The sequence below is a fragment of the Bubalus kerabau genome, chromosome 14, assembly GCF_029407905.1.
Source record: "Bubalus kerabau isolate K-KA32 ecotype Philippines breed swamp buffalo chromosome 14, PCC_UOA_SB_1v2, whole genome shotgun sequence".
Taxonomy (NCBI): domain Eukaryota; kingdom Metazoa; phylum Chordata; class Mammalia; order Artiodactyla; family Bovidae; genus Bubalus; species Bubalus kerabau.
Window position 1 is genome coordinate 16,940,280 of NC_073637.1, and position 20,910 is coordinate 16,961,189.

Here is a 20,910-nt window from a genome sequence, read left to right on the forward strand (position 1 = left end):
TCAAAGATGAACAGGTAGGATTCATGTCATGGCTGAATCAGCCTAGGGTGACTCAGCAGCTGTCACCCCCCTCCTGTTAGAGAGCCAAAGGCTGACACCTCTGTCTTTTGTCCACCCTCTCCCCCTGCCATCCTAGGGAATTTAAGTTGGAAACTTGTCCTTGACTTTACTCTGTCTCTCTATCTCCTCCATCCAACTGGTTATTGCTACCTCCAAATCTCTCCCAAATTCTTTCTCTTTGACCATCCTGATAGAGCCTTAGATGAGACTCTCTTCACTTACCCAATGACTGCAACAGTCTTAGATCAGCTTCCTGCTTCAGTTTCCCCTCCCCTCTTAAACAGACTGGTCATCATCCGACCCCTGCACATAACATAATGATGGCCAGGACTTGATTTTGTTTGTTAACAGTTCAGTGCAGGCCATTGCTTTCAGGATAAAATTCAGATTCTTTTGCAAGTGATAAAGGAATTTTTCTACACTGTCTCCAACTTCATTTTATTTTTTAACCGCTCTCCTTATCATCCTCCAGTCACTCTCTCTCTCTTTGCTTACCACTACTACTATAATATCTACTACACTATATTGATATTCTTGTTACTTGTAAAGATACTAGTCCTGAAGAACCCTAAGGGCAGTGACTGGCCTTTATTTCAACCTGCCATAAACCACATACATACCCAATAAATGTTAAGTGAATGAATGAATGAATGAATGCATGTACAGAGGCTTCCAGAAGACACGGTAACCAGTTATGTCTTTTTTTTTGTTGTTACACTCTCAGCTTGGTAAAGGGCTCTTGAGCAATTAATTTGATGGATGTTTTTAAATACAGTTGATGATAATGATAACTGGTGCAGAATGTCTTGTTATTAAGACTCAAGTGAACCAAGTTATACTTTGTAATGCAGACCTCAACCATGCAAGTTTGCCCTTTAAGCGTTTAGATTTGGTCAGATTCCATGAACTATTGCCAAAAAGCAAACACTTGAAACATAATACAAGAGCCTTAATGATTCTGTAGAAAGCTGTGATCACAGAATGTTCACACCTATCAGAAACCCTGCTGTAAAGAAAAATTCTGCATCAAAGTTATGACAGGGACAGGAAATAAATCAAACAGTGAGTGGCATACAGAGGAGTGCCATTTTAAAGGGGTATGGTTTTGTCTGCTCCCCAGATACAGGAGAAAAAATGAAAGAAAAACAGTATTTTACTTCCCCGCTTGGGCATGCTTTGGGACACAGAAAACCCAAATCAGTCCTATAGAAACCAGCTTCTCTTACTCAAAGTAGGAGCACCAAATCTGTCGTAAATCATCTTGGAGGATGAGAAAAGACAGCTGTGCACAAGAATCTCATATTTTGTGTAAATAAAAAAGCGAATTATGAAGCTTAAAAATACAGAAAAATAAGACATGATCTCTACCCTGGTATCTGCCAATTTTAAAAAAGTCTTTGAAAGTGGTAAAATGTGAGCGATTTAAACGTCCACCAGTCATCCAGGAATAACATCATCTATTGAGTTAACTTCAGTTATAGTTCACGCAGTGGTCATCCAAGAGAACCATCTCTTATTTTAGCTTCCTACTTTTCGACACTCTTCCTCCTCCTGGATCTCAATTTTCATCTTCTAAGCTTAAGACAGCTCCTGTGATTACTCATTAGTTTTGATCTGCAGGCTCTGGCACTGCTGGCCACATCATTCTTCCTGAAATCACTTCCTCCCCTGGCTCCTGCGCTGCTGTGGAACCCTGCACCTCCTCCATCTCAGACCATCCCTCCTTATGGCCCTTCTTCCTCTTTTTAGCCAATGGATGTTGTCCATCTTAGTCCTCAGTGTTGTTCCTGCTAAAACACCAACATTATATCTGGATATGCAACTTCCAAATAATTCACTTTTAGCCTTGATCTGTTTTCCCAGTTCCAGGTCTGTACCCTCAACAACCTAAGAGATATTTCAATTGCTGCATCAAAGAAAACATGTTTGAAACTGTTCCTTCGTAGCCCAAACAGTTCTTTTTGCATTTTTTGGAAATGGACTGACATTCTCTATGGTACTCATGCTAAAACCTTGAGGTGATTTTTTTTCTAACCTCATACTCCTTCTAACAACCAGTGCAAGCTCCAGTGCCCAACTTCCGGTGTCCTCTGCCACATCTTCTAGCAACCCTTTGCTTACAGTTCTAATCTTACCAACCAAAAAATACTGTTCAAAGATATTTAACTGTTTAACACAAAAGTAATCACTCTTCCTATCTCCAGTTTCTTTTCTCCAAAATGCCACCAGGTTGAACATTTTAAAATATTAATCCAATTAGGCCCTCCCCGACTCAAAAGTTCTTCTATAGTTCAACATCTCCTTTGTAACATAAAAGTATTGATTTCTTAGCCTAGCTTTCACCTATCCTGGGAGTTTGGTCCTGAACTTCTGGTCTCATTTCTCACAATCTTCCATTAAAATACCATAAGGATGAAAGCCTCTACATAGATCTATTCTCATTAAAGAAAAGCAATAAAAAGAACATATGCTTAGGAAAGGAACCTTGTCCTGCTTCTATGTCTGTTCTTCAAAGAAAATATTCACTGTCTTTTATTTATGAATCTGAGTTTTTAATCTTATGATATCCCCAGAGACATTTCTCCTCATCCTTCTGAATAAATATCAGAATATAATTCCAAGGTCTGTTTCCTTGCCCTCAACTCCCTTTGCACCTGCTAAGACTCAGTAGGGAAGAAAAAAAATCTACTGTTGTTCTTTTTCTTTTTTCTCCTTCTACTTCTAATCTTAAACTTCTAGCATTTTCTTTTTGTGTGTATCCCCAACTGTGGACCTGAAATTCTCAAGGATGCCCATAAACTGTTCAGAAACCAAGTGTAAGGAAAATGATCAGTTAGAGAGAGTTTTCTTTTTCTGTTCTTCCCAACTATATAAAAAGACTCAGCAATACATCAGAAAAACAAAATCTTAATAAAGGGATCATTTATACCTCCATACAGTTCTATTAAGTATATATCAATGCTTGGCCACCTGATGCGAAGAACTGACTCACTGGAAAAGACCTTGATGCTGGGAAAGATTGAAGGCAGGATGAGAAGGGGATGACAGAGGATGAGATGGTTGGATGGCATCACCAACTCGATGGACATAAGTCTGAGCAAGCTCCGGGAGTTGGTGATGGACAGGGAAGCCTGGCATGCTACAGTCCATGGGGTTGCAAAGAGTTGGACATGACTGAGCGACTGAACTGAACTGATAGTTCTATGAACTCTCTTCCCATGGATGGTAAACATGGATGATACTGTTTGTCCTTATGATCATGTATTGCTTTCATTATTTAAGACACTTCACTGAAGAGCAAAGTCTGTACAGAAGATAGATGGATAAAGTCTACAATGAACAGAAAAATGAAGAGAAACTTCAATGACAACAATTGCAGCAGGTCACTGGGCTCTGACTCAGACTTCCTGGGACTAAATTCCACTCTTCCTTTCAGGGCAAACTCAAGGGAGAAACTGGGAAGTCCTGATTTTGCAGCAGCCATCATGGTCCTTGTCCAGGACTGTGAACCTGTTCTTTGACCAGCATCCAGGACACCAATTATGGGCCAGACACTGCAAAACCAGAGACAAAGTATAGCCCCTGTCTTCAAAAAGCCATCTAACTGGGGGTATCAGAGTATCAGAATGCTACATGGTAGGCAGATGGAGGCTTTCATTTATTAAGGATATCTTTAGTGAATAGGCCACCCTTGTGGTAAACAGTCTGCCTGCAATGAGAGCCAAGTTTGATTCCTGGGTTGGGAAGATCCCCTGGAGAAGGGAATGGCAACCTACTCCAGTATTCATGCCTGGAGAATTACATGGACAGCGGAGCTTGGCTGGCTACAGTCCATGGGCTCGCAAAGAGTCAAACATGACTGAGAGACTAACACTTCAGTGAGTAAAAGTTGGTAAGCACTGGTTTAGGCACTGAACCAGGGGACACAGCAATGAGTAAAGCATTATACTCTAGAGCCAATATCTGAGAGGGATCCTTGAGTGAATCTAGGATTGGGTTTGCTCTAGGAAAGATGGGACCTCTTACGGCATTCTAGAACATAAACATGGCAGACCTAAAACCTAACAGTAAATCAAACAAGATGCCAGAAGTAATTTTTTAGTTTCCTCATAAGATCATCTATTCCATGATCCAACAGGGATTACTGGGCACTCCAATGTCTAAGAGAAAAGACCCCCCAAAACATTACAGGACCAAGTGGACATTCCTGTACAGACCCTTTTTGCAACCCAGTGGACTGTAGCCCACCTGGCTCCTCCATACATGGGGGTTCTCCAGGCAAGAATACTGGAGTGGGTTGCCATGCCCTCCTCCAGGGGATCTTCCCAACCCAGGGATCAAACCCAGGTCTCCCGCATTGCTGGTGGATTCTTTACTGTCTGAGCCACCCGGGAAGCTTGGCAAACTGCAACTAAGGTAATGATTTACATTTGGCCATGTTGAATTTTGAAACCCAAGTCTAGGCTTTTTGAAGATGGATGCCACTTCATACCTTATTGCCCTTTCTCTGCTCACTTAGTCTTAACACTTGCTGATTTAATACAGTACCATGGACTGAATAATATTTTCAAATAAGCTTTACCAGCTGATATCATTCCTCCAGTTACCTCATTATGAAGTCTCCACCCCATGGACAGAAAGGAGGGTGGTTGTGTGTGTAAAGGAAATTGCTAAGGCTGACTATCATAAACATACAGCTCTAGTTCCAGAGAATAACAAACACGTACTCATCCTCAGCCCTTTTCGGAGAGGCAAGGAAATGACCATAACCACTACCGTGGTCTCAAAATTACTACTTATCTTTATACAATGCCTGAAACTTTTCAAAGTTCTTTCAAAATCACTATTTTATTTGACTTGTACATCAAAGCTACAAAGTAAATAGGGTGTGCACTATCATTTCAGAGATGAAGAAATGGACACAGAATGGGTCCCACCTAAAGTCAGACAGCTTCCAGAGAGTTTAGGAAAACAACCAATCCTCAGTCTAAGACTCATCACATTACATCAGACTGTGCAGCTATGAGCATTGAGTCCTCAAGTTTCTAAGTGCCTGGCACAGACTGGCACTTGGTAAACCCTGGCTGTCTTTTATTTATCTCTGTTATCATTATCCCTGGGTCTAAAGTGGTATTTGGTGAAGGAAGGAATAAACAATGGATGGATGGGAACTTTCCTGGCGGTCCAGTGGTTAAGACGCCACACTTCCACTGCAGGGGACATGAATTCAACCCCTGGTCAGGGAACTAAGATCCTGTATGCTATGCTGCACGGCCAAAAATTCAAACGAACAAAAAATGGATGGATGAATAATAATAAATGGATGAAGGAGAAGTGGCCAAACTAAATGAAGGTTTAACTTATACTCAGCTATATAGGCAGCAGCTTTCATAAAGTTACATAAAACTGATTTCACAAATGCTTTTCCAAAGCTTCTAAATTGCTTTTTTAAAACTTCCTGACCTGATTAGCTTTAAACCAAAGTAGACGGTTTTTTTTCTATGACCTATTTCAAAGCTAATCTTTAAATCCCTTGGTTACAAAATTGTAAGGATTAAATAAATATTTGCTCTGTGAAAACGCATAATGGGTAAGGCAAGAAAAAATCCACAAGTGAGAGTAAACTGACTAAATTTCTAGAATTCAAGATAAAAACAAAGGAGTTCAGTGCAATGAATCTCCAACAAGAGTTTAGGTGCCCTTATTTCAAAAGTTACTAAAGTCATAAACCCAATTACATGAAAAGAGTTCACAGCAGAACATAGCAGCCAAACCGAAAACGTGAAAAATAGATGCTTTCTGAAACAAAGAAGGCTTTATGATGTTGGATATAGACTACACTTGAGCACCTAATGCCGTTTTCAGATAGATAACCAGAAGGGACGCATTTCCAACCTTATGAACTGGGTCACCCTTGCATGCCCTCCCCAGATAACAAAGCAGAGGCACAGCTTACATACACTTGCTCCACACAGTATCCAGTGCAATGGTGACTGTCAATAAACGTCAAACAATGGACTGGGATAACTACACACAAAAATCGCAGGTAAGGACCTAATTCTGCGATGACTATGGAGTGCTTGTTGTTGTTTAGTTGCTAAGTTGTGTCTGACTCTTTTGCAACCCCGTGGACCTACAGCCTGCCAGGCCCCTCTGTCCATGGGATTGCCCAGGCAAGAATACTGGAGTGGGTGCCATTTCCTTCTCCAGGGATCTTCCCAACCCAGGGATCAAACCTGGGTCTCCTGTACTGGCAGGCAGATTCTTTACCATTGAGCCATCTGCGAAGCCCATGAAGTACTTGGGTTGACAAATAAAACACAGGTTTTTCTCCCCTTCTTCACTGAAATGTAAATATCAGGACTTCTTTGTAAGCTCTTTGTCTACAAGCATCCTTCCACACCTTGTGTTCCTTGGTACACATGAAATGAGTGAGATCATTCACATGTGGGCTAATACAGCCCTGCTCTGACGTAGCATTATCTGTGTGGTATGGTATACTTGAAAGGAAAGAATTAAACCGTGTGAGAATAGTAAAGGGCTCTCCTAGATCCAAATTCTCATTTTATACAGGAAACTCCAGCCCAAAGAAGGGGAGCAAATTATCCCTGGTCCAGGATCCAGTAAGTGAGGGAGCCCACAGGACTGGAATCCAGATCTAATGGGGATGCACAAAAATGCAGTCGTATATATTTTTGTTGTTGTTCAGTCATTATATATGTATGCATATATATACATTAAAAATATATATGTGTGTGTCTGTGTATGTGTCTGCGCTTAAACGCTTAAACGCTTAGTTCTGGCCAACTCTTTGCGACACTTTGAACTTCAATCTGCCAGACTTCCCAATCCATGGGAGGCAGTAAGATTATAGTTTGTTTACTTTGATTCACTGGGGCTAAATATAATAGTATATAATATAGAGTATATGCATGCATGCTAAATTGATTCAGTCATGTCCAACTCTTTGCGACCCTATGGACTATAGCCCCCCAGGCTCCTCTGTCCATGGGATTTTCCAGGCAAGAATCCTGGAGTGGGTTGCCATGTCCTCCTCCAGGGGTCTTCCTGACCCAGGGATCAAACCTGTGTTTCTTTATGTCTCCTGCATTGGCAGGCTGGTTCTTTACCACTAGCACCACCTGGAAAGCCCTAGTATGTAACATATTTTATATATGGCCTTCCCTGGTGGCTCAGATGGTAAAGAATCTGCTTGCAATGTGGGAAGACCCAGGTTCAATCCCTGGATCGGGACGATCTCCTGGAGAAGGGAACAGCAACCCACTGCAGTAAACTTGCCTGGAGAATTCCACGGACAGAGGAGCCTGGCGGGCTGCAATCCATGTGGTTGCGAACAGTCAGATGTGACTGAGCGACTGATGTAACAACACAGCACACGTATTACACACTGTTGCACTTACCCCGGTGAGTCAAAGTGAACTCTAATCTTTCTGCCGGTGCTATTTTAGTGCAGCACTGCCACTCAGTTGACTCCATCTTTCACCTTATCTTCCTGCTTCCATTCTGAGGCACACATTTGCACACTGGGCTCCCACCAGTGACTAGCCTAAGGAATGACTCTCCCAGGTGAAGTCACATTCAAGGGCCCACTCCCTTACACTACACTCTGACTCACCACACAGAGACCTCCTCCTGTTTCTGGACTTGAAGCCTGAACTCGAGAGTATGATGCATTCCAACTCTGGCTCTGGTACAGACTTTGGCCTCTAGGAAGTCACTGCGTCTTTCTGGAACATTTTTAAATAAAATATTTATGGAGTAACTTTCATGGCAAGTATTATGTATCTGCCACCCAACTACAGTGTGATAATAACAACCAATTTTCTAAAAGTGACCAGTACTCTGGTAACTTTATGACCTCGCTGGATCCTCTTAACAAGCTCCCCTCAAAGGATGGTCCCATTATTTTTCCTGTTTCACAAATAAGGAAATCAAGGCTTGGTGAGTTCTCACATTATTTCTTCTATTTTCCAGGAGAGGATACTGAGACTTAAAGACACTACCCAGAATCCACCTCACAGTAACTAGCTAACTGAGCAGCTCAGAAGCAGCAGAGACAGGATTCAAAGCCTTGTGGGGCTGATTTCAAAGACGCTCCTTAGGAATGAGGTGGCTGAGAGACCGCTGACAGAGAGCCCTCTGCTCTCAGCCTCCTCTGGGGACCACTTTAGCAGAAGAGAGTCTCCTTGCTCAAGCTCATGCCCTCGTCCTGGGGTGACCAGCATCCAATGGCTGGTCCACAAGGTGATAAATGCCTGGCCCCACGTCCCCAGCTCAGGACAGCTCTGAAGGGTCCTCCATCTTCAGAGCTCCCTGCAGCTTCTGCTGAGGCCATGTCCTCCCAGCCTGACTTCTTACTCTGCCCAGTCCTGCTTCCCTCCTCTCCCTTCCAGGGGTGCCGGGCCCCAGAGCACTCCCTGACAGACTTCTTCATCCTCATCTCCACCTCAGAGCTGGCCTCCCAGAAAACCTGACTGCAATATCCACATTCTCTTTACTGTGCTGCCTCAGTTGCTTCATCTCTAAAAGGGGAGGTTGGATTCAGTGAACCCAACCTAGGTTTAGTTTTAAGATTGCAGTTGGCACAGGTGAAAAAGGTTAGGAGTCATAAGAATCTGATTTCTATGATCATCTCAGCCACTTACTAGCTGCACGAGCTTGACCTCTGAGATTCCCACTTTCTAGACTATTAACTGGAATGACATGATCTACCTATCCTTCTATCAGCGTTGTTGAGAGCACCAGATTAAAAACTACAAAGCCCATAATAACATAAGTTACTATTTTCATGATACGGCTTCTCAGGTGGTACGGTGATAAAGAATCTGCTTGCTGATACAAAAGATGCTAGAGAAAAGGGTTCGGCCCCGGGGTTGGGAAGATCCCTGAGTAGGAGATGGCAACCCACTCTAGGATTCTTCCTTGAAAAATTCCATGGACAGAGGAGCCTGGCGGTCTACAGTCCATGGGGTCACAGAGAGTCAGACAATGACTGCATGTTTAAAATAGCTATTACTGTTAAGTTTGTGGAAGCTGCCATAACAGGAGCAGACCAGCAAGGACTAAAATGCTGCTATCCCACAATTCTCTGGGGAGACCCAGCCAAGGTTCTTGGCACTCCAACCACAAAGCCTGTGGCATCCCTGTCCCATTTGTATATCACGACGTACATCTCCGTTTATGGTATTCCTCCAGTCTCAAAGAACTGTCCTTGACCCTCTGCCCATATATCTCCAACTGGAGGTTACTGCATGGATCACAAGTTCTTCTTTTTAATTTTTATTGGAGTATAGTTGATTTACAATGTTGTGTTAGTTTCAGGTGTATGGGAAAGTGAATCAGTTATACATACATCCACTTTTTTTTAGAGTCTTTTCCCATATAGGCCATTACAGAGTATTGAGTTTCCTGGGCTATACAGTAGGTCCTTATTATTTATTTTATATATAATAGTATGTATATGTTAGTCCCAATCTCCCAATCTTCTTCCAAGAAGGCCTCATGCCTTCTTCATCACTCTTCTATTTTTTCCCCTTTACTGGCATGAATTCCTTGGGAATTTATCTATTTTCTGTCCCCCTAAAACAGAGGATGAGATGGTTGGATGGCATTACCAACTCAATGGACATGAGTTTTAGCATGCTCCGGGAGTTGGTGATGGACAGAGAGACCTGGCATGCTACATGCAGTCCATGGGGCTGCAAAGAGTTGGACACGACCGAGCTACTGAACTGAACTGAAAACCACCACCAGCCCCAGTACCAAATCTTCTCATGCCCCTGTGTTCTTCTCCTGTTACTTCTCATCCCTTCCCTGTGCCATCTGTGTCTATCTTCTTACTTCCAATTTCTCTATCCACTGATAACTGGCTTTGCCCTGCCTGGTTAAAGTCACCACTGACTTCTCATTTATGCTCATCTTACTGGACTGGTTGATTACATTTGACACACAAGATCACCTTATCCTTGAAGCTCATTTGGTTTCTGAGTCAACGCTTTCTTGGAACTTCTTGAATCTGTTGTGAGCTCCTTTTCCTTTCATCATCTTCTTCTTTTTTTTTTTTTTATTTTATTTTGGCTATGCCATGTGGCATCTTGGTTCCCTGACCAGGGATTGAAACCATGCCTCCTGCAATGGAAGCATGGAGTCTTAACCACTGAACCATCAGGGAAGTCCCTGACCATCTTTTAAACCTCAAGGTACTCTTAGGGCTTCACCCCTGGAGCTCATCAGTTAATAATTTCTAGTGCCACCTTTGTGACAGTGACTGACAAATCTTTATGGCTTGAATCTCCTTTAATTTTTGACTTGTATACTCTCCCTTACACTGTCCTGCCCTCCCTGCTGTTGGCACTGGCATCTAGCCAGTCATCTTAGCATTCTAAGTCTTCCTCTGCTCTTTCTCTCCATAGTTACTAAGTATTATCCTTTCTGCCTCCTAAATACACCCTTATCTTTTAACCCCCTAAATATTTCTTGAATCCATTTTTCCTTTCCCACTCCAACCACTGTAGTATCAATTCAGGCTCTCACTGTCCTTGTCTATACTTCTTCCATGACCAACTAGCTGGTGTTCCTGCTCCCAGTTTTAAAACCCTTAAATCTACTTTCTTCAGAGTGGTAGAAGGATCTGTCTAAAACACAAATCTGATTAGATTGCTCCAGTATTACTTAGGACAATAACAGAAACGCCAGATTGTCTAGTTACAGTATGCCTTCCCTGGTGGCCCGCCATGTTCCAATCCTGGCCCACCTCTCTGGCTACATTACCAGTAACTTCCTATCCCCAGCTTTATGCTCATAAACCCCCGTGCTCACCATGCTGCTCCGTGCCTCCACTCCTGGCCACACTGTTGTCCCTTCCATCCAGAACGCCGCTCTCTCCCCCCTGACCTGGCTAACCCTTCCTCACTCAAGACTCAGCTGACTTGTCATCCCCCTGAGGAAGTCTCCCTTGACGGTGCAGGAAGGATGAGGTGTCTCTCCTCAGTGTGCCCGTGACAGTGCACGTTGCCATCACTGCAAATCTAAACTGCTTCAAAATCGCTAACCTCCTCGTTCTGATAAAAAAAGTCTTGGTGGCTTAACACATTAGTCACATATTTTGCTCACAAATCTTCAACCTGGGCAGAGCTTGGTGAGAAGGGCTTGTCTTTGCTCCACACAGTGTCAGCCAGGGCAGCTCTCCTGACGCTGGGGAAGCTACTCCCTCGATGGTTCATTCACAGAGCTGACAAGCGGGTGTTGGCTGTTAGTTCCTCTCCACCTGGGTGTTTGATTGGGGCCATTCAGACTTCTTCATAACATGGTAGCTGGGTTCCAGGGGTAAGTGTTCCAAGAGACAGGAAGTGGAAGCTGCTAGGTTCTTAAGGCCTGAGTCCAGAAACTGACACAGTTTCTGGGTGGAAATGGAATGTATGCATGCGTGTGGGCTAAGTCTCTTCAGTCGTGTCTGACTCTTTGTGACTCCATAAACTGCAGCCTGCCAGGCTCTTCTGTCCATGGGATTTCCCAGGCCAGGATACTGGAATGGATTCCCATGTATCCAGGGGATCCTCCTGACCCGGAAATGGAACCCATGTCTTCTGTGGCTCCTCCACTGCAGGCGATTCTTTACTGCCGAGCCACTGGCAAAGCCCAGAAATGGAACAAACTTCTGCTATAATGTATGGTCACCCAGGCACAGGGCCCAGATTCAAGGTGAGGAGGGTTAGAGACCTACCTTCTGACGAAAGGCGTGTCAGAGACTTTGGGGGGCCATGTTTTAAAACCACCATACTCTTCTATTGGACCATGAGCTCCTTGAGGAACTCATGGTCAGGCTACATGTTTGCTGAACAAATTTATTCATTTCTGGACCAAACTACCATCACAGAACTTCACATTAACTTGCACCAAGGAGGCTGATTCCAGACAACCCACTTATCATTTAGCAAGAGGATTAAGGCTCAAAGGAAATTAGGCTGAAAGTCTTACAGCACTTTAGAAGTTGGAGGTATTTATTATAAGCTAATCAAATTATCGTCTTTCATTTTACCAAATCAAACCAAACAAAAACCCTGAGGCGCACAGATAAAAGAATACAGCAAAGACTCTATGTGGGTCAGTTACATAAAAAAGCGATTCATAATTTACTATATATAGGAACTACATGCTATTTATTTGCTCACTTTCTTTCCTTTAACAAGTCAGTTAATTAAACCTCAGAGTCTGAATGATGAGCATTGTTCATTTTCTTTCTTTTAAAGGGGAACACTGTTTACTTTTGTGAGCTGGGTCCCATTTACAACTATCATCGTAATTCAATCATCTGATGATGCACTATGTGTCTGAGAAAAATGTTCTGTGGCACATCAGTGACTCAAATACTATGCACTGACATGCATCCAGCCATTAAATAGAACAGGGGAGGATGCATAAGATCTCAGTTATGAGGCATCTTTAAACATGACTGACTCAAACACAAGTGTTAACAATAGAGGAATTTGAGTTTGAATCATAAATTAACAAAGTCAAAGGAAATGAAATAATCTGACATTATAAGGTTCAAATTACAAACCTAATTCTAAAAGTTGAATTCTGAACAAATTGTTAAAAAATCAGCTTATTGAATATAGAGAGAAAACTACTTATAGCTTTAGAAACACACATTTAGACTTGAAAATATTTAATTTTGTCTAAGCTTTCTGAGGAGTTTTCAAAACATTAGATAATCTTATAGGAGAAGTTATAATGACTATAAATACCCCCACCCTCCCAAATTGGTGGGGACTGTCAATTCACTGAACACACAGAAGCATTCTACCAAGAAAGTAAAATCAGTTTTCCCCTAGGGAATAAACTTTCTTCCCCTCCCCGCTCAGATTCTTTCCTGTGTGGCAGAATGCTAAGGAAAGGTAACTTCCTAAATAGTTACTTTATAAATCAGACTGCCTATACAACTTCATTTTAAGCTATCAGAAGGAAGGGTACAACACTAATTGAGCAATTCTCTAGTAAAGGTAAGTCACATGGGATGCTGGTTTCACTAGACAAACTAAGAGGTATATTTATAACATTATCTGCATTCCCTACCCAATGTTTATGCAGTGACTACGTCTTGCCCAATATAACAACTGAGAAAAAACAAGATCCTTAGTAACAGATCAGAGATAAACTGGAAAGAAAAAGAAAAAATCCAAAACTCTTGCAATCCATCTGAAACACACTGTAGGAATTTCCAAACACCCATCCACAAAGCCTGCATCTTTATTGTTTACAGCAGAAAGAAAGACTGTCCTGAGGGGTTAATCATTATCACAGTACTTTATGTACCAACTAGAAGCAAGACATTGAGCACAAAACGGTTTAGAATCTGTGTGTGCTCATGTGTGCATGCTCAGTTGTGTCTGACTCTTTGTGACCCCATGGACCGTAGCCCACAAGGCTCCTCCGTCCATGGGATTTTCCCAGCAAGAATATTGGAGTAGGCTGCCATGCCCTCCTCCAGGGGTTCTTCCAGACCCAGGGATCGAACCTCCGTCTCCTGCACCTCCTGCATTGCACATGGATTCTTTACACCTGAGCCACTGGAGAAGACCATTCAGAATCTGTGTACACCTGCTAATTCAGATTCTCTAATAGATAATAGTTCAACATCCTTCAAGACAAGGCAACATGAAGTTCACATAAGCTTAAATAATCTTCCAACATATTTGCCTCTTTCAGATGGAACCTGGCTTAAAGAGACGTGGCAGTACCCTGGGGTGGAAAGGGAAGGACAGTTATCTCTTTGCCATCAGAAATAGCAATACAAAAAACCCCAGTAATAATAGCTACAGCTGACGGACAGTCTACCATTTGCCAGGCACAATATTAGGTGCTATATGTGTACTTTTATTCCCCACCACAGTCTTTAGATATAAGTTCCACTTGGAATCCTTGTATTACAGTAAAGAAAAGCAAGGCTCAAGGCAGTAGAGAGATCTGCTCAAGGGACAGGTGAGGGTGATTTGAACAGCCCAGCTCTGCTCCCAGAGCTTGAGTCCTGAATTTATGAACTGCTCACTCCACATGTAATTGTTCATTTAATTTAATTTAGGTACTGCTTACATAAACCATACAGGTGAAACATGTGCTTTTATTATAAAATAATTTACTGACCCCTCTACCCAGGTGAAAATCTGAGTATAGGTGAATCCATGTAGTTCAAAAATGTGTTGTTTGAGGGCCAACTGTGTTTCTTCAGTTATAAAATGCACCATTATTTTCCACACTAAGCAGAAAAAAAAAATTGCTGCCAGTTACAAGATGATAGTAAGACATGTACCAATTTTAGAGATATTAAAACATGAAAATACTTGTCTTAAAAACTGATGAGGGACTTCCCTGATGGTCCAGGAGTTAAGTATCCACCTTCCAATGAAGGGGACGCAGGTTCAGTTTCTTGTTGGGGAACTAAGATCCCGCATGCTATGGGGCAACTAAGCCTGAGCACCTCAACTAAAGGGAAGCCCAGACACAGCAACCAAAGGTCCCACGTGGACAGCTAAGACCCAACACAGCCAAATCAATAAATATATATATATACTGATGAGATCCACACACTGATGAAACACAGTGTGTTTATTTTGCCCACTTGTTCCTATTCACCGTCCCTTTCCAGTTTCATACATTAGCTTCTCTTTACTTACTTAATGGTTGGTGTTCCCAGAATTAGTTCTGGCCTCTTTTTTTTGCTGATTACTCTCTCCCCCTGGGCAATCTCATCTATTTGCAAGGTTTCAACCACCACCTGGTAAGGATATTGTAGCTGTCTTTCCCCAGACCGTATTTGCAATGGTTTACCTCCAAACTGATACTGTGTTAATCTCTTAAACTTAATACGTTAAAAAGTCAAACTCACTGTCCTTATCTAAAGCCTGCTTCTCCTTCCAGGGTCTATCTGGTAGTGATGGCATACTGGAGTATATACTGAAGAAAAGACTTCAGACTACACGTCCAAGTTCAAATCTCAAGCTCTGACACAGCCCCCTGTCGGACTTTAGTCAAATGATCTACTGTTACTCAAAAAGTCTGCTTCTTTATCTAAAAAGTGGGGCTAATAACTTTCAGATAGCAGCAAAGATGAATTCAGCTAATTTATGGAAATAACTATCACATGGTCTAATACATAATAGACCCTCAATAAATAGTTGCTATTCAGCTATTATTAATGAGACCCTCTTCTGCCTAGGAACCTAAGTTGAGAAAGATCCCAGGGAGAAGGAAAAGGCTACCCACTTCAATATTCTGGCCTGGAGAATTTCATCGACTGTATAGGTCATGGGATCTTTCTAACCCAGGGATCGAACCCAGGTCTTCTGCATTGCAGGCAGATTCTTTACCAGCTGAGCCACAAGGGAAGCTCAAGAATACCGAAATGGGTATCCCATCCCTTTTCCAGTGGATCTTCCCAACCCAGGAATCACACTGAGCTATGAGAGAAGCCCATTCATAAACATTTATAAATAACATTATTATCAACATAAGCCTCACTATTTAAAGATCAAGATTCAGATTGATTTAAAATATAAAAACTAATAAATGTTTGGAAGTAACATGACAAATAAGTGATAATCAGAAGAAATTATATCTATAATAATTTCAGGTAAACCTGAATGCTTGAGCATAAAAATGAAACAAGTGGGTTATTTTAAATTAATGACTTCACCTGTAAGGAAATAACAGACTCATGCTATAAACATTCAACAGCTATCAATTGAGATATACCACGTTTACTTTCAAAAAGAGAAGGATAAAAAGAAATTCAAGAGTACTACAAGATTCCAGCATCTCAGTTTTCCGATTAGTTAGAGGGATAGAAAAACCTGAGAGGATGCAGAAGGCGTGCTGTTTTGGGAAAATCCACTGTGAGCATCTTTATGTTTCCATACCAACAGGCATACATATAAAGTAGTTTTCCTCAATGTTTTTAGAAGTCCATGCCACCTTTAAAGAAACTTAAAAAAAAAAAGAAAAAAAACCCTCAATCCTGCCTTTAATGCTTAAAGTATTTTTTTTTAATCCTAAACTTAAAATATTAAAACAATGGCAGATTTTGGAGGAAAAAAAATTTGAATTGAAGTAGAACTGACCTACAACACTGTTGTCCAGGTGTACAACGTAGTCATTCACTACTTCTACGCATTACAAAAACACCACTGCAGGCAGTCTAGTTACCATCTGTCACCATGCAAAGTTATTACAGTATTATTGCCTGTATTTCCTATGCTGTACATTTCATTCCCGTGACTCATTTATTTTGTACATGGAAGTTTCTACCCCTTAATCTCCCTTACCTATTTCACTCATCCCCTCACACCCCAGCCCTCTAGCAACCACCTGTTTGTTCTCTGTATCTATGAGTCTGTTTCTGTTTAGTTACGTTTGTTCATGTGTTTTCCTTTTTAGATTCTACATATAAGTGAAATCACACGGCATTTATCTTTTTCAGTCTGACTTATTTCACTTGGTTCATCTATGTTGTTGCAAATGGAAAGATTTCATTCTTTTTATGGCTAAGAGTCCATTATATGTGTGTTTATATATATACATATATATATATAATTTATTTATTATTCATTCATTTACCAATGGACATTTAGTTTGCTTCCATATCTTGGATATTGTAAAAAAAAAAATGCTGCAATAAACATAGGGGTTTATATATCTTTTCAAACTAGTGTTTTTATTTTCTTGAGAAAAATACCCTAAAGTGGAATTGCTGAATTGTATGGTAGTTTTATTTTCAACTTTATTAAAAACCTCCATACTGCTTTCCATAACAGTTGCACCAATTTACCTTCCCGCCAACAGTGCACAGGCTTCCCTTTTCTCCACATCCTCACCAACACTTATTATTGGTTGTCTTTTTGATATCAGCCATTCTGGCAGGTGTGAGGTGTTGTCTTGCTGTGGTTTTGATTTGCATTTCTCTGATGATTAGCGATGATCATCTTTTCATGTGCCTTTTGGCCATCCGTATGTCTTTGGAAAAATGTATCCTCAGTCTCTGCCCATTTTATAATTTGTTTGGGTGTTTTTGATGTTGAGGGAAACAATTTTTTTGCTTAAAAGCTTTGATCAACATAAGCACTGAGTATTCTTGTTTGATGAAAATGTTTGCCTTCCAGCCTAAGTGGTGTACAAAACAAGAATTCAACGTAGGCCACGCTGATCAAACCGCTTTGCTTTTTTAGTCACAGATGGAGAAAAACCAGCCTTGTGGATGAAATGAGGGCCATTCAAAGTCCACTAATTTGTTTTGGAGTAAACAGAGAAATATTTTATTTAAAATTCTTCAAAGTGACTTTTCTAGAAGTTATTTTGGCAACAGAATAAAACTTCAGCTATAAACACTTGCCACAAGGACCTTCCAGCAAAGACTGAATGCAGGTGAGAAAAGTATTCCTCACAAACTCTCAATGAATTTTCAGCTGAGTTGAAAAGCTATCATCCAAATTTGTTCTTCACACAGATTAAGCTAAATTTATCCCCTCCCTGAGCCTTTTTTTTTTCTTTTTCTTTTTTTTTTTTTTGAGAAATTCAGTAAGTCAGAAAATTAAGAGGCTTGGTACAACTTAATGCTTAGCAAAGTGGACTCTGGCACTAGACTGAGTTGCAAAGCTGGTTCTGCCAATTATTAGCTGGGTGCCCTGGGGCAAGCTACTAAGACTTCCTGTACCTCGGTAGCCATATCTGTAAAATATGTAAAATACTATCTGTATCTATTTCAGATGACTGTTTTGAGCAGTATAGGAGATAGTACACGTAAGGCATCAGAAAAACATCAAGTGCTTGCAAGAAGCACTTGAAAAATGTTTGTAAGCCTTATTAGTACAGCTGAATTTTGGCTGCAAACACTTAATGTATGAAGTACTGTAATGAAGTTGGGTTTCACCCCTTGAAGTTTCAGTTCTTGGTATATAAAACTTTGAAAAACATCTTCCAAATGTTATGCTTTGCTGAATGCTTGCAAGTTTGAAGCAGTTGCTTTTGTCTTTATTGTCTCAGAAACAGAGTGACATTATCCTTCAGTTCATAAACCTTTCCAAGCACTTTTCCTTTTGACACGACTGAAAAGGTCTAACAGAATATGTTGTTGTTGTTTAGTTGCTAAGACGTGTCCAACTCTTTTGACTGTAGCCCGGCCAGGCTCCTCTGTCTACGGGATTTCCCAGGAAAGAATACGGGACTGGGTTGCCATTTCCTTCTCCAAGGGATCTTCCCAACCCAGAGATCAAACCCGCATCTCCTGCATTGGCAATCAGACTCTTTACCACTCAGCCACCAGGGAAACAGAATATGAGGCAATATAAATATTCACTGATTATTTCTTCTCATAGTTTGATTTCAATTTTTAACATTAAAACCTTCAATTCATTTGGAATGTATTTTAATGTGGAATATAAGGGCTTCCCTAGTGGCTCAGATGATAAAGAATCAGCCTGCAATGTGGGAGACCTGGATTTGATCCCTGGGTTAGGAAGATCCCCGGGTTAGGAAGATCCCCTGGAGAAAATTCAGATTTAAGTAGTGTCATTAAAGCATTAGTCAATGGTTCCAAATATTTTTTTCCTTGAATAAATCAACTTTCCCCTATGATCTGAAAATCTATCACACACAAAAATTTCACATGTGCTTATTACAGTATTTGTCTATTTCTTATTGTTTTCTCAGTGGAAAAAGGGGCTTGATTACATTGGTTAGTCACTGAATCACCAGAGTAATGCCTTGGTGATAGAAATAAATGGCTGGAAGAGGTTTCCTCTCCCAGCTTCAACAGGTTTAATGGATTTTCTAATGATAAAAGGTACATTATTGAAACAAACGCAAATTTATCATAGGTACAATTCTTTCAATATGCTGGAAGATTTTACTTGCTAATATTTGACTTAAGATTTCATAAGTGTAGATTTATGTGAAAGTGTTCTTAACTTTTAAGGAAAAGACAAAACATGGAATTTGGTCATAAGTCACCCAAATTTCTTAAAATAAACTAGGAAATGGTCCCAATTTTCCCAAGGTGTAAAACAGATTAGCTAACACAGAAAATATCCATTCCTTTAAGATCAGACAAAATTTAACAATTATGTCTAGGATTTTTATGTTTGGGAAGGAAAGGACCTTTCTTTTAATCTTATTTTTGTGTCATTCACAGTTTTGACCATTCTGAGTCCATTTTGGTTATTTTTGCTTTAAATCTACTTTTGGCCATTCATTTTGCAGATTTAATTCATTGTTGTAATCTTAAACATATTACTCTTTTCAAATCCATTAAAAAAAATTCCCTTTGCATCTATGGTTACAAACCTCTCTCTTTTTTTTTTTTCTTTTAAAGGTGTGCCTCAGGATAATATTATGGTTAGATTAAAAAAAAAAAGTCAAATCCTTGCCTTTTAACAGAACAGTGTAGTCACTGTGTGAAAAGTTCAGGTTTAATTTTAATCTGTATCCTGTTTTTTATGCTTCCAAAACCTCTGCTTTCCCCCTCATTCTTAGCCAACTGATTAGGAAGTTATTCATTCTATTTTCTACTCAAGCATTGCTTGACTTTACTTTCTTGATCCTGTCACTTCTTAATTAATGTCAATAAGAAAATAACATTTTTTAAAAATTTCCTTGCACTCTTCCATCTTCCCTCTGCATGCCAAACTACTGAAACATTTTGTAATCACAGATCCCCATTACTGTAAGTCTGTCTCAATATTCTTTTTTGAGAACTCATTTATCATTAGTCTTATGAGTGAGTGAGTGAAGTTGCTCAGTCGTGTCCGACTCTTTGCGACCCCGTGTACTGTAGCCCGCCAGGCTCATCCGTCCATGGAATTTTCCAGGCAAGAATACTGGAGTGGATTGCCATTTCCTTCCCCAGGGGATCTTCCCCACCCAGGGATCGAACCCACGTCTCCCGCATTGCGGGCAGACTCCTTATTGTCTGAGCCACCAGGGAAGTCCTATGACTTATGACTTAGTACTATATTAACAATTCTTATTCACAATTAATTGCATATCACTTAAAAACAAACAAACAAACAAAACCACCCTACTATCATTTCTTCCCCTTATCAGGTTCTTTATTCTTACTACTTATTTGGCTCTTGCAAGTCTTTGCATAATTTCCCCCCTCCAGGGCAAGCACATGACTGGGATATTTTGCAAGTCATTCACTGTCAATGATGATCTCTGTGGTGCCCTTTCAAGATGCCTCAGCTGGCTGTAAAATCTGAGTAACAACCTCTTCCTGTTGATATCTAAAATGATGCTCTGTTGCTTTTAGCCTATAGTGCTACCACTTAACTGGATACAAATGTATTCTCCTTCTTTCATATGGATAACTTCTCCCTCACTCCACTCTATGCCACCCCCACATGATGTTTAGAGTTTATTCATTTTTAAAATACAACAATTTTGTTAGAATACATTTAAAGAGTGAATTCTTTCATCATTATTATTCTCTTAGTAACAGCTTTCTTGAGATATAATTCACATAGCATAGAATTTCCTCATTATTTATTGCTGGCCACCATTGATGTCAAGATACACGGTTCCCTTCAGCTAAAGTGGTGGTGAACCTGAGACATTTAATATGTAAGCTCAGGTTATCAGAGGCCCATCTGATAGGCCCTGAAGCTGACTGTTGCTGCCACACTGCGCCTCCTCCCTTCGGTTCCACTGGCTCCATCTTGGAACACACTTTGCATTCTTCACATACTCCTGGCTTTCTCACCAGGTTCCTCTTCTTTCTCCATTGTTTTGCCAGGTCCAATCCTCACCCTTCCCCTCTCATTCTATACACTCTTCCTGGGT

General features: G+C 40.8%; 1 protein-coding gene across 12 annotated transcripts in view; it reads right to left on the reverse strand.

Annotated features, from left to right (window-relative positions):
• The window catches only part of NSMCE2 (NSE2 (MMS21) homolog, SMC5-SMC6 complex SUMO ligase), a 237,249-nt gene that overhangs the window by 89,411 nt on the left and 126,928 nt on the right, over positions 1-20,910 (reverse strand). Inside the window, exon 5 of one of the 12 annotated variants that reach the window (XM_055545804.1) lies at positions 14,154-14,335. The exons of the other annotated variants lie outside the window; for them this stretch is intronic. Coding sequence (XP_055401779.1) covers positions 14,169-14,335 — 167 coding nt within the window. The 3' untranslated portion in view covers positions 14,154-14,168. Of the gene's footprint in view, positions 1-14,153; positions 14,336-20,910 lie in introns of those variants that run through there. 12 annotated transcript variants of the gene reach the window in all.